General features: G+C 41.2%; 1 protein-coding gene across 4 annotated transcripts in view; it reads left to right on the top strand.

The window, feature by feature from the left end:
- The window catches only part of EPG5 (ectopic P-granules 5 autophagy tethering factor), a 57,323-nt gene that overhangs the window by 24,454 nt on the left and 18,459 nt on the right, over positions 1-14,410 (top strand). For all 4 annotated transcript variants that reach the window (XM_088156248.1, XM_088156246.1, XM_088156247.1 and 1 more), the window contains exons 16-27: positions 545-804; positions 2,720-2,860; positions 3,262-3,406; positions 4,219-4,416; positions 5,116-5,226; positions 6,158-6,277; positions 7,685-7,851; positions 8,043-8,267; positions 10,095-10,218; positions 11,129-11,270; positions 12,346-12,517; positions 13,735-13,897. In XM_088156248.1, the coding sequence (XP_088012374.1) occupies positions 545-804; positions 2,720-2,860; positions 3,262-3,406; positions 4,219-4,416; positions 5,116-5,226; positions 6,158-6,277; positions 7,685-7,851; positions 8,043-8,267; positions 10,095-10,218; positions 11,129-11,270; positions 12,346-12,517; positions 13,735-13,897 (1,968 nt within the window). The remainder of the gene's footprint in view (positions 1-544; positions 805-2,719; positions 2,861-3,261; positions 3,407-4,218; positions 4,417-5,115; positions 5,227-6,157; positions 6,278-7,684; positions 7,852-8,042; positions 8,268-10,094; positions 10,219-11,128; positions 11,271-12,345; positions 12,518-13,734; positions 13,898-14,410) is intronic.

Here is a 14,410-nt window from a genome sequence, read left to right as displayed (position 1 = left end):
AAGAGATTTACAATTCTAGACAAATCTAGACATGGTCATTATGACAGTAGACACATACATTTGTGACTCTGCCTTTCCACATACAGACTTTTTTCTAAGGAGAGGCTGCCAGGTTTTAGGCTTTTTGTTGACAGATAGTACTTTTGCATGGTTTTTTCTATTTCCTTTCACCAGCAGTCTTAATGTTTTAAACATTATTGAAAGGTTGTGTCTGGCTTTTTTTTCCTTCAGTATTAAAATTAAGATTTAATTCAAGGTTGGCATCTAGCTTAGAAGAATTTAACCAGACAGTGTATGTTGATAGCCTTTACCTAAAGGGATGGGGGGAAGGAGAGGGAGGTAGAAATTGAAGCCACAGGAGGAGAGTGTTTAGATAAACTACATGATATGTCTAAAAAATAATTGCTGTTGGTCTAATCCTAGAAGGTTTGGGTTGGAAGGGACCCCAAAGATCATCCAGTTCCCTTTCCATGGACCAAGTGCCACCACGTGCTGCGTCGTGGCTGTGCTTCCTCTCATTGCTGCTCCTGCTGCTCTGTTCCAGGTCTCCTACCTGGCCAGCATCGTTCGCTATGGGGAAACGCCAGAGAGTTCCTTCAATCAGTGGGCGTGGAGTTTGATTTTGAGGCTGAAGCTGCACAGGAATGACCGTGGGGTGCAGCAGAGCGGACTGGCTGTGCCCGCGTGCGACAGTGCGCTGGACACGGCCGAGTCGGTCACGCTGCACCCCCTGCTCAAGGCTGTGAAGGCAAATATCCCCATTGGCTGCTACCTGGCACTGGCAATGACCACCCTGGGCCACAGGTGAGGGCTTTTTGGGGGGTTTGCCTTGGGTGGATGGCCCCAGGGACTGAGCAGCCTCCCTGTTGCTGAGCTGCGGGTTGTTAACGGCTTTGTGCGTGTTTAAAGAGCAAAGGGCTTGTGATGTGAGGGATCGAGCAGCTTGTCATCTCTCTTAGGAGGAGGAGCTGGGCCTGGTTAGTCTGGAGGAGACTGAGAGGGCATCTCATTAATGCAGATAAACTTCTCAAAGGGGTGTCCAGAGGATGGTGCTGGACTCTTCAGTGACCACATGAGGAGCAATGGCCACAACTAAAATACAATCGGTTTCACCTCAGCATGGGGAAGAACTTCATTACACTGAGGATAGCAGAGCCCTGGAACAGCTGCCCAAGGAAGTCATGGGTTCTCCCTCTCTGCAGCCATTCCAAACCCACCTGGACTCATTCCTTTGTCTCCTGCTCTGAGTGACCCTGCCTTGGAGGAGTTTGGACTGGATAATCTCAAGGTCTTTTCCAACTCCAACCTTCTGTGATTCTGTGACTGTAGTTTCACAGAATCCCAGAATTATTTAGGTTGGTAAAGACCTCCAAGGTCATCAAGTCCAATCTGTGACCAATCCCCACCTTGTCACCCAACCCAGATCAATGTGTGCCATGTTATTGCTTGGACACCTCCAGGGATGGGGAGTCCACTGCCTCCTTGGACAGCCTCTTCTAGTGCTAAATAGTCCTTTGTGTATAGAAATTATTCCTGAATTCTTTCAAGCAACATGCTATTTCCTTTATTTTGCTAGTAGTGTTTTTTTTGCCGTTTTGGCTGCACTTTAGGGTCCAATCATAAGAATTAGTGCTGAAACTGAGGGTTAACTCCTCTGGACAGGAGTAACTTTGAACCATACTTACTGAAAGGGTTGTTCTCGGTAATTTCTTTTATCAGGACAGCACTGCATTCAGAAAATAGTGAGAAAAAACCCACTCACTCTGGGAACAGTAGATAAAGAGCATTATAAGAGTAGTGAACCTCTTAGGCATGACTGTGTTCCAACACAGTCTTTTCCAGTGCTTTTAGCTGGTTTGTAGGTAAGGCTTTTGGATGCCACCAAATGTTCTTGTTTGAGGTACAGAGCCACACAAAATTTGATCAGTTCTCACCAGAACTGTTTTCCCTGAGCCTGTGATCCCTTTGGTTATGTGCTATGCTGTTCAAAATTTTCACTGACTTGTTTTCTACATATTATATTTTGTTGCTCTTTTAAGAAAAAATAATTTAAAATAATTAAATTATAATTAAAATAATAAAATAAATTTTAAAATAATTTAATTAAATATTAAAAATAATCTGGGCTTTCTTCTCCTTCCCCAAGGAAGCCGTTGTTTCATGATAAGGTTATGCCATAGATACTTTAAAGCACTGGAGTAGTTTGAGACTGATAATAAGGTATTTTGAGTTGAGAGTGGAAATTCTTCCATAACTTTGAGCATGAAATAAAACACGAAAGAACCTTTTTAGTCTGTTCTCCCCCCTACACCTTCTCTGTTTGGCCTTTGGCTCTTCTTTTTCTTGGAGAAGAAGGCAAGTTGTCCAAGTTAGGCAGGAATAGTGAGCTTTAAAGCTCACTATAGAAATTTGATGAAAACTTGCGTTTCCAGTGATTTTTGAAAGATGGGACACTGATCCCCAGAAAGAAATTTGTGAAGGAAGGAGATATTTAGTAAATATTTGAGAAGGAAATACTTAGCAAATCTGTCAGCAATTGAATGACTTCTATAGCTGAAGAAAAAACTCTCTATTTAGTTATTTAGATTTTCAAAGATCAAGTGTAAATTTATGAATGTATTTACATCTCAGTTAATGAGAATTAAGTCAACACCTTGTCTCCCTTTCTGCTGATAGTGAATGCATTTTTCTTAATTTGTTTTGTTTTGTTTTCTGACAGCATTGAGAAATTCTGTGCTGAAGGGATCCCTCTTTTGGGTGTACTAGTCCAGTCTCGACATCTGAGAACAGTAGTCCACGTGCTGGATAAAATTTTGCCCTTGTTTTACTCTTGCCAATATTACCTCCTGAAGAATGAACAGTAAGCATTATATGCTCATAATATGTTCATTTTTAAATTTTATACATTTGTTTATTTAATTTATTCATAGTTGCAGTGAAAGTTAATAATAATAATATTTTGGTTTAGACACCTGACAGTCTCCCAGACAAATCCTGAGTAAGATTTGGGTCCTGATGTAGATTAAGAACTGTATTTAGTCCTGATGAACTGCCTTGAATTACAGGCTGGTGTGAAATGTTCACACTGTGCCCAGTGTATGGCTGAACTGGAGCAATTAAATCTGCACTGTGGTTGTGAATCAAAGCCTTTCTGTATGTGTCTCACTGGTGCTGTTGGGCTAGTTTTAAATTCTCTAGAAGCAGGCTTTCTGTTTAATATGGAGTAGGAGATACTTTAATTTAATTTGTTGACATCTCTAGGTTTTTATCTTACGTGGAACTGTTTCTTCGTCTGGATAGTGGAGTCCCTCAAGGAGTGACCCAGCAGGTTACCCATAAAGTGACACAGCACTTGACTGGAGTGAACTATGGAGAAAATGTTAAGCTGCTCAGTAGTATGATACAGGTAAGAAGATTATTTAAAAAAGAAGAGAGAGAGAGAGTGTTTAAAACCAAGCTTCTTTGACTGAGTTAGTGTTAAAGATTAGAAAGGATACTGAAGCTGGCAGTTCAATCACAGAATACCTTGTATCAAGCATTAGTAGTTGGGTTTGGTTTCCTGAAATGTTCCTGGTTAAATTTGCCTTACTCTGGCAATACATATGACACTAACAACAATATTTGCCTTTCAGACTTCTTGGAAAATTCATTTTCCCATACCAGGTCAAAACTATTTAAAAAAGGAAATGTAATATGCAGCACTGCGTTCTTGTTTGTGTTATTTGAGGAATGCAGCAGAGACACTAATGTTTGCAAGCTCTGCTTTTTACCATTAATTTAGGGCACTGAAATGGAAAAATGTTCTTGAGTTAGGGAACTGCAGAGGTTTTTTTAAGTGCAGGGAGGTCAAAACCCAAGGCCCTCTAACATTAGAGAGGGATAATGGAAATAGGCTTAATCTGGGAAGGCCTTTTGCAGGATCAGCAGCCTGGAATTTGGAAATAGGTGCTGTTTATGCCTGCAAGGGTCCTGCTTAAGGCTTCTGTGTCTGTTTTTGCTGATTGCACAGAGTGCTCTGCTCTCCAGGCTTCAGAATCTGTAGAAGTTTGGAGGCTGTAGATGACAAAGCTCTCCTTACTTGGGTATAGAGAGTTTTGTAAATTACTTAATTTAAGGGTAGCTCCACAGCCTCAAGCAAGTCAAACAGTCCTCCAGTAAGTTCTTAAACGTTACTAAAAGCTGCAAGCTGTTGACCAGTTCTCCCCTTTAATTTGCCAGACTCACATTTTTCTAAGTGACCATCCAAATGGAGTGGGGCCAGCTGCAGTCCTGGAGTTCTGGGTGCAGGTGCTCACAAGCCAGCAGCTGTGGCACAGGGACCGTGCCACTCTCTGCCTGCTGGACGACTTGTGCAAAGCTGCTTTTCAGTACAGCCAAGAGGACTGCGTGCAGAAGCTGCTTTACCAGCAGCACAAGGTAAATTGTTGTGGTGTTTCAGTGTGGCTGTTGAGTAAATGGTCAGCTCGTGTGTTGCACGGTCGGATTTTGATGTGAATGTGTTTTCCTGGAGTGCAACAAGAACGGCTGTGAAATCCTGGGATGGTTTGGGTTGGGAGGGATCTTTACAGCCCATCCAATTCCACTCCTGCCATGGGCAGGAACACCTTCCACTATCCCAGTTTGCTCCAAGCCCTGTGGAAACTCTTCTTCAGCACTTCCAGGGATGAGGCAGCCACAGCTTCTCTGGACAGCCAGTCATGATGATGAGTGATGATGGGGTTATCTGATTTTTTTCTGAGTTGATCAAGATTAATTAAATGTCATATCTTTTATAATAGTGATAATAATTGCTACTAAAACCAGTTTGGAACACAGTTTGCATTCATGTGAGTTCCACTGTAGTTTGTCTTCTTTGCATTTCAAATATTTGATGGAGTGTTTAGGACAGAAGTGGAGCTCACTCTCCTGAAACAAACCAGACATAGTCACTGCAACAGGATGTTTTCACTGAAATAGAAAGTCCAAGCAGGCATTTCAGTGGTGCCTGGCAGAGCTAAGGTTGGAAAGTAGCAGCAAGAGGTAGAAAGGAACCTGAATAAAGATTGAGTTATGCACCTGTAGCTTCTAAATCATCTGGTCATGAAAAAACCCCAAATGTTTTCTGTTTCTGTGCAGAATGCTCTGGGCTATCACTGTGACAAGGGTATGCTGTCTTCACTGGTCAGCTGGATCGTGGCAGGCAATGTCACACCATCCTTTGTGGAGGGCAATGCCAACTCCTCTCAGGTGAGTGTCATGGTGGGGTTTTGTTGTGGGAAAATCAGCATACTGGTCTAGGGGTCTGTTTTGGTTTGGTTTGGTTTTTTTTTTTGTTTTGTTTTGTTTTGTTTTGTTTTGTTTTTTTTGTTTGTCTGGTTTTTTTTTGGTTTTTTGTTTTTTGGTTTTTTTGTTTGTTTGTTTTTTGTTTTGTTTGTGGGTTTTTTGGTTTTGTTTTGTTTTGGGGTTTTTGTTTGGTTTGGTTTGGTTTTTTTGTTTTTTTTTAGATTTCTCTCTTGGTCACTTTTTCTTCCCGTCCCAGAGTTTTCTTGCAAAGAAATCCAAGTTCAGCCTAAGAGAATGCTATGGGTTTATTGCACTAAAAAGAACACGGGTATTTTGCACAGGGAGAGTTTGTCTAATCTGCATCCAAGAATTCGTATAATACGACATACTAGTTAAATTTTCTTCTAATCTACTATTGTGCTTGATCTGTTTGACAAAATCTGTAAAGCCTGACTTTTCTATTAATCAGTCTTCATCTGATAAATCTTTTGAATTTGAGTTACTTTCTCTCTGCTTCAGTGAGCTCCTTATTCAAGAAAAAAGGAAAAAAACCTTGCAGTACCAGATACAGCTGTGTAGTGCAGGTGGAAGAGAGGAGATCTTACTTTACTGAGTTCGAGAAGGTTGTTTCCTCCAGAGCTCCCTGGGTAATTCTGTCAGTTGTGTCTGCTTTTCCTCCTCTTCCCCAAGATTGTACAAAGGGGAAGTTTGAATTTAAGGATAAAGAGGTCTTGTGTATTGAGATGTGATACTGCTTTTTGCGACTCTGCAGAGAGAATCTATTTAATTTTACTTTTTTTACTTTCTATTTACTCCTCTTAAGAAATCATCAAGCTTCCTGATCCTGCCCCCTGCTGTTTTACTATCAATATTCTGTCATTTCTGTCTTGTCCAGGTCTGGTTTGCATGGATGGTGTTAAATATGGAGTCAATATTTGAAGAAGATTCACAGCTTCGCAGAGTTGTGGAGGGGGAGCTGGTTATCAATGCTTTAACTCCTGATCAAGCTTTGAAGGTGAGAGAGCTGGTCATCCCTTTTTATTAAGTAGAGAGAACTGCTGGAGAAAAGTGTTCCCTTGTATAATTTAGTTTTTTCTCTTATGTACTGCTTTCTTACCAAGATAAATGCATAAATAACGCTTTACCTGGCTGTGCAGGAGAAAATATACTGTAGGGAAATTTTCTTATACATTTTGAGTATATTTGAGTTCCTTTACATTTAAAAGCTGCCATGGCAATACCTGATTTTACTATATCAGTATTTACAGAAAACTAGTTTGTGCTTTTGCATTATTTTCTCAGTCATCTAAATGCCTCAAAACCTTCAGTGGATTTACTCTATACCCCTGATATGGGGAGTGGTTATTTTTCAGGTGGGAAAACGTGTCTGTATTTCAAACAGATGATTTCTCAGATGACCTGAATTGTGCAGAAGACTGGCTTTTACTTTTCTCTGTGTTCTGAATTATTTCCCAAGGCTTTCAAAACTATTTAGGTCTCTCCTTCTACAAGCACTTAATAAGCTGTACTTCAGGCCACATTGCAGCATTTTCCAGCTTCTTTGCTCAAATTCAGTTAGAATTTTTGGAGTGAGGCAAGTGGAAACCAAAGCTGTCCATTCTCAAAGCACCTTTTACCCCATCCTTCATCTTAGCTATTTCAGTGAAGGAAGTGTCTCTGTGAAAATAGGTTTGCTTGGGCAGTGTCAAGTACATGTCTTGCATCCTTGGAGCTGGTCTGGAGAACGTTTGCTCTTTGTCTTGGTTTGTCTTGATTTAGCTGGAAAACAGAAGGAGTGTGTGGAAAAGGATGCCAGAGGTCTGGTGTAGGAGATGAGGTAGTGCCAGGGTCTGCTCCCAGTGTTGGGAATTCAGAAAAGCCTCCCATTCCCTTGCTTCAGACACAGTCCAGGGGAGCTCGGAGTGAGACTGTTTAACAATTTAGTGTGTCTGTGGTGTTGCTAAAATGGGAGGCTGCTACTCATAGGTTGCTTTGGTTTTGTTCTGCTTTTGCTTCCGTGTTCTTTCTTGACATTAGTTACACTTTGCATTTTGAATTTTCACTAGTGCTATATTAAATGTAATCTTGAAAAAGTTAAAAGTAGCATGCTGGAGATTTAAACGGGGGATATCTACTTCTGTGAGGAAGAACAGTAATTAAGTGTAATTAACACCAGTAGCCCATATGTTGGCCTTGTGTCAGAGCCATCATGCTGGGGTTGTGTAAGCATCAGAGATGTAGGTCTGCTCTCCCAACATAATTGTGAGATGGGCAGCTCATCCTTCAAGGCCTGTAACAGATGTGTGACTGCTTCCAAACTTTTCTCCACTGTAATTACCAAGTGTTCGTGCTGTGCTAATCTGCTCAGTTGACCTGTGACAGCCTGTTACAGCACCACACTTGTCTGGAAATGTTTCTGCAGAAAGCCCAGGCCCAGCTGAAGCTGCCCATCGTCCCATCCCTTCAGAGGCTCATGATTTACCGCTGGGCTCACCAGGCCCTTGCTACCCCTGCAGCTCACCCTCTCCTGCCGCTGATCTGGCAGAAATTCTTCCTCCTGTACCTTCACCGACCAGGACCACAGTATGGGTGAGTCTGCCCTGCTCCAGCAGATTAGCAAGCACTAATTAAGTGCACAGCAAGTGAGAGTCAGTGCATTACACTGACTGCTCCTGAAAGCAGTGGGTACCAGCAGCTTCTCTGGTGAGCCAGTTTATCTACAGAGATGCTGATTTGACATTTGCAGCAAGACTTACTTACGCTTTTTTGTTCATTTTTAGATTACCTGTAGATGGCTGTATTGGAAGACGCTTTTTTCAGAGTGCAGCTCATGTTAACTTGCTAAATGAGATGAAGCAGCGGCTGACAGAGATGGCAGACTTCCACCACGCTGCCAGTAAAGCCCTGAGAGTGGAGAGTCCTGAGGGCAGTGACAGGTCACCAGAGAAGGCCAGCTGCTCACCTGATTACCTGACTTCACCTGAGCTGCATAAGGAACTCGTCAGGTAAAAAAAGCCTTTCCAGTTCCACGTTTATCAATGTAACTGCCTGAGTAACTACTACAGCACAGTCGTAGCTGTGTGAGAAATGAAGGGATGTGACCTTAGATGTACTGCAGGCACTTATTAAAAGCATAAAATCATAGAACCGTTCAGGTTGAAAAAGCCTTCCAAGATCATCAAGTCCAGCCCTTAACCCAGCACTGTCAAGACCACCACTGACCCATTGTTCCCAAGTGCACAGTTGGGCTCAGATCCATTCCTCTGATTGCATAACTTGTTTATTTTGAGAGGAGACTGGTTTTGCTACTTAAAATAAAACATCGTTGATAAGTTTGTCACTCCCTTTAGGGGAAAAGCTTTGCCATGAATGGTAGCCCCGTGCTGGCAAAATATTTATTATTTAGGCATAACTGCTACTCGTATGCACATCACTAGCTATAACTGTAAAAGGCTACTTGGTGTGTATATATGTTTGTCACAGACCAGGGCCTGAATTTATGTCTGAGTAAGATTGCTGCATCAGGAAATTTACTGTGGACTTCAGCACACGGTTCAGTGCAGTTTGCTTGATTAGCAGCCTGAAGGTGAGCTCTGCCAAGTGTGTTCTGTGCCACCTGAAAAATGGTAAATCTGCTTACCAGAACCTTGCCACGGGACTCCCCTTTTGTCTTGGAGGAGGCTAAGGAGGGGGACACAGTCACTCACTGCTACTCAGCTGGTGAATGCTCACTTTGTTAGAGATAGTAGCTTCTAAGAGATACCTATACCTCATGTACACTAAACCTGAGGAAGTGTGTGACTATTGCAAGGAAGTACTTGAAAGGATTATTTGAAAGAGTCCCTTGTTCAGTGGCCCTGGATGTGTGGAATCTGAGCTCTTGCTCAGTGCTCCCCTCAGCATTCAGTAGGTACAGTACACACAAACAAGGGAGATCATAAATCCCGCTTGGTTGTCTGTGAAAAATAATCCAGAGATGCTCACCGGATGAACTAGATTAATATTTTCAGTCTTTCCTTTCAAATAGGTTTTCCAATCCCAACAGAAAACCAGACTGCTCTACACCCAAATAAATCTTATGCTCGGGAAGTTTAATGACCTGTCTAGTTTCCTAGACAGGAGGGAAATTATTGGTAGGGTTTATAGGGGCTGATGCTTGGAATTGGTCTACTTCCATTTTTTGACCAATGACACTGATGAAGGAAGCAGGAGTTTGCTAGTGGTATTTAATACCACAGTGTGAAGATTTAATGGCATTCTAGTGCTTCCTTGTCAGGAAGGCTTGGATGGTGTGGTTGTGAAAATGGTAGCAGTCAGTGGAGTGATGTCAGCTGAAAAGAAGGTGTATTTATGTTAAAGTTTTAACAAAGGAGAAATGAGAATGAGCTAGCCATGAATGAGGCTTTGAAAAGAAATTAAAAGATGTGACTTAACTCAGGCATGACTTTTAGAAACAGGCAGTGCAGAGAGGTTGTGGGGTGAGAAGCCAAACTTGCACATGTGTACTCTGTTTATTCCTTTGGTCTTTTGGATGGGATTGTGGTGGTACTTTCTGACATAAGAGACTATTCCAGTCCTGGGTCTTAGGCTAGTTTGCATAAATGATTGCCTTTTCAGAATTTGTTCTCATACTCTTTGTTGCTTCCCTTCATATTTTTCTAAGTCCCTTCTTTCCACTGCTGGTCTTTAACTTGACAGTAAACAAGTGAAAAAACACCTGAAATGTCCTTTTTTAAACCTTGTAGCATTATTTGTTGCCCTAATTCTAACATTAGAACAATCAAATTCACACTGATTTTTTTCCCCCCTTTTTTCCTTTTTTTGCCCCTCAGGCTTTGTAATGTTTTAATTTTGTGGTTGGAAGAAGAGAGTTTCCAGAAAGGAGACACATACATTCCCTCTTTGCCAAAGCAGTATGATGCACATAGACTTGCTAAAGTCATGCAGAATCAACAGGTGAGTTGCTAGTAACAGTGGCAATCTGAAATCTAAAGACTACTTGCTACCATTAGTCTTTGAAATTAGTGAGAGAATTGTGTTACTGGTCTTTAGTACACATACAGGATGTATGATACTTTCATGGCTCTAACCTTTTTTCCTAAAATCCTGTGCTATCCCAAACTGCCTTCCTTTATGTTTGAAAGAGGACTCAAATGTAGATTCCTTGCATATCTGTCATTTCTTGCAACACAATCCTTTTTCTGTACTGCTCTATAATTCCTTTTTTGTTCTAAGTTAGTATTAGGGGATTATTTAAGTTGTAGCTGTCAGTAACAAAAGACTGGACCCCAAAACCTGCTTGTGTTGGTAGTCTGTAAAATGTCAGGTTCAAATATAAGTTAGTGAGTGTGCATTTTTCTATTCTTCAAGCCTAAAGACTTAGTATAAGCAAAACCCTGCAAGAGGAGAGATTTTGGAAGGGCATTTCTTTATGCTTGCTTTGTTTTCACTCCTTCAGTGTATAAGACTGCTGGAAATGCAGTCCACTTTAGCCTGGCTGCAGTTAATAATGCCATTATGTTTTAGACTACCTTGGTTGCTTGTATTCCCTTTTTAGGAGCAGATTTTGAATAATCGTCTTTCCCTTTGTCTCTTACATGTTAGAAAGTATACCATGTGTCAGGTTTCATCTCTAGGTGTCACAAATGCTCTTCAGTGGATATATGTGTATGGTATATGTAATAAAAATAGTTCAGTATTTTTCTTCAGTTTAGACTTTTTGCCCTGAATAATAAATCTCCTATGACTTTAAACTACAGGGTATATTTTTTATGTACTTACTTTAGTTCCCTAGCTACTAGGATGGGTGGACAGCACATGGGGCTGACCAAAACGGGGATGATAATTTAATTCTTTTGTGCTCCAGGATCTGTGGATGGAGTATGTCAATGTGGAACTCATACACCATGAGTTTCAGGAAGCTCTGAACCTTTGGCTGCAGGTTCAGCTTGAATCACATGCAACCTGTGCTTCTGCAGGGGAAACAGATTTCACCAACCCTTTGTCAGGTAAGAGATAAAAATATCCTTAAGGAAACTGCACCTTAAAGAGTTACTGGGATGTCAAAGCCCTGGTTTCTTTAGGAGCTTGATGATGCCTGTCAAAGCTTTTCATACAGTTTGTTTTCTGCGGGTACAGTATTTGCCATGAAGTTGTCATGGTTTCCTCACTAAGATTTTCATGTGAGAAGCCAACACTGATGCTTTTTGGCTTCAAGTTTGCCGTGTCACAGAGTGGACCTAGGGCGTTATGGGTGAGCTCCCCAAAAGTTCCTCTGGACAGAGTGTGCTCCAGACATTTTCCCAAAATTTAGAGACAGACAGGTACAAGCAAAGGTAAAACCAACTGCATCTGAAAACATATTGTCTCTGGGATTTTTTCTTTAGTTTTGTTTGTTTGATTTTGTTTTGTGTTATATTTCCCCGTGTGTTTCCCTGGAATTTTGGCATAGTGAAAGGGTTGTTCTAGCTCAAGAGGGGTGATAGTCATAGCTGGTACGTTAAGGATGTAGTGAGATTGGATTTGGGGCTGGTCCAAAGAAAAGGAAGGAGTGAGGGAATAGAAGGGAACTGGAATAGACTCATAGGTGAATTTACACTGTTTGGACTGAATGGAAAATAAACTGAATAGAAATCAGCAGGAGGAGAAGACTGATCCAGAGAGAGTCTGTACTCTGAAAAGGAATTGACATTGACAGGACTAGAGGTGAGGATGAGTTGTAGGGAAAGGGGGATAAATTTTGCTTAGAATTTTGTCTGGGTGTCTGTGTCAGATGAGTAAAATAAATGGAGTAACAGGGAGACTGGAAGATGGGAGTTTTTGGAGAAAACCAGTGGGTCTTTTGATCCTAACCTTTGAGTGATGGAAGAGCTGGTCCTGAAAATTAGCTGTGTGAAATAAAGTTTGAAAACAATGAGATCAGTTGAATGATTTTTCTCTTTTTTTTTTAATGAGGAAACCTGAGAAATATTTATCTGCAGTGAAAAATTGTTTCATGCAGAAAAATTAATGTTTTTGTTCAGTTTCTCCTAAACTTTTCTCATTGACCAAACTTGCTTCTGCTTATTTAAAATTCTTTTGTAGCCAAAGTGAGGATCATGAATAATTTGAAGAAGCTTGATACTCCCAAGCCCCCTCTGCCTCTGCAGACGATGAGGGCTCCTGTGCCAGTGATTTCCTCTGCCACTCTCGTGAGTCAGAAGGACGCGATCCAACTCATGCGCAAGGACCTGAACGTCTTGCAGCAGCACGCCAAGTGAGTCGTGTCTGTGCTCCTTGTGCCTCACTGTTAGTATTCCCAGCGTGTCCAGCAGTGCCTTAAAATCATCATGGAGTCACAGGATAGCCTGGGTTGGGAGGCACCTTAAAGCTCATCCAGTGCCATGGGCAGGGACACCTTCCACCATCCCAGGCTGCTCCAAATCCCAATGTCCAGCCTGGCCTTGGGCACTGCCAGGGATCCAGGGGCAGCCACAGCTGCTCTGGGCACCCTGTGCCAGGGCCTCACCTCCCTCACAGGGAACAATTTCTTCCTAAAGATGCCCTTCATGGCAGCCTCATTTGTGGTGTTAGCACAAGACCGTCAGTACTTGATTTCTGCTTCTTGTCCCCTTGGTCTACTCTCTCTTCTGGTCTGTCAGGTTATTATTCTACTTCTTCAACTGACATAAGAGTGCACAAGTCTTATCTAATGGCTGAGACTACATCAGACTTGTTTTCTCATGTGGCGTATTTCCTGAAATAAAACCTCCTTTTAGGCTAGGTTTGTTGACAATGAGTTATTTAACCCTTTTGCACTAAGGTAGTAGTTGCAATATGAAGCACCCAGGAGAGAAACCTGATTTCTGGTTCTGCTAGCTTTGTGAATGAAATAGACTTTCTATTTTTAATATTCCAACTCAGATAAGCCAGCTGAATTGTTTTCAATCACAACTGGTCAATCTATAGCTGTTCTTACTGAATGTAGTCGTTTAATAACAATAGTATGAACCAGAACAAAAAGTACTAAGCCCACAAGAGGCTGTGTCTAAACAATTCCAGTATCAATTTTAGGTGGGTTCTCTATTTTTTTTCTTTTTTTTTTCCACTTTTGACTGAATTATCACACTCCAGCTTGGTGGTTGTTTTTTGTGGTGTTTTTTTTTTTTTTTTGCTTTTTATTTCCAATGGAAAATTGCATTTCCTACTGAGATTATTCTGTTTAGTTTCCTTCCAGGTTGTCATATCAAGTAATTCAAAAGAACTCATACATACTTGAGTGGTTTTGTTCTTATGAACCTGATTCTTTATTACTTTGAAGTGCTATTACTTTGAAGTTTTAGCTCAATTTCATTTAATAACCTTTTATGTTTTCCAGGAAAGTGTCATGAGTCTTTGTACAGCACAGTAAATTGAAGTCTCGTCTCTTATAAATTCTTATCATTGCTGTTCTCAGGAAATATTTTGGTAATTTTATTAATAAATGCCTTTCAGAACTGCAGCTCTCTGGGAGTCTCAGCATGTTGCTCTGAACAGTGAGATCCTGGACACAGTGCCTAAGCTGTATGTCAACAGGGAGGAGCAGATCACCCTCCACCTGGAGTGCCGGGGAACTTCAAATAAAGAGTGCCAGGGAGCAGCTCAGCTCACCATCCAGGTTAGAGGCATGGCATCACCTCTTTTTTGGGGCTGTTGACATAGAGGATGAGCATGAAATGCCTCAATTATCACGAAAATGGTAGCATTTGATCAAGTAAATCCATATCCATATTAGTGATCCAAAACACATCATGTGTAATGCTCAAAAGGAGAAGCAGATCAACAACTGAAGAATAAGTTGTTGCATAATTTGTTATGCTCATGGCATCAATTCTAAACTGCTTCCCAGTGTATGGATGTGGGAATTTGCTTGCAGATAGGAATAGAAGCTTGAAAATGTTTATGGAAATACTCCCATGTTGCTTATTAAATTAATTTTTTGATCCTCTCTAAGTTTCAATCCCTGTGGATTAAAAGCCTTAGATAAAAGACATGAATTCTATTAGTGTGTGTGATAATTAATTAGGAACATGACCAAGGAGGTGTACGTGGGCACGATGTACTAAATCTGATCAAAGCTCTCAGGAGGAAAGCCATCCAAATTCAGGGTTCTCTGACTGGACTCTGCTTC

This window comes from Sturnus vulgaris, chromosome Z (genome assembly GCF_052056855.1).
Source record: "Sturnus vulgaris isolate bStuVul1 chromosome Z, bStuVul1.hap1, whole genome shotgun sequence".
Taxonomy (NCBI): Eukaryota; Metazoa; Chordata; class Aves; order Passeriformes; family Sturnidae; genus Sturnus; species Sturnus vulgaris.
Note: the sequence above shows the minus strand (reverse complement) of the source record. Positions and strands in the feature narration are given on the sequence as shown.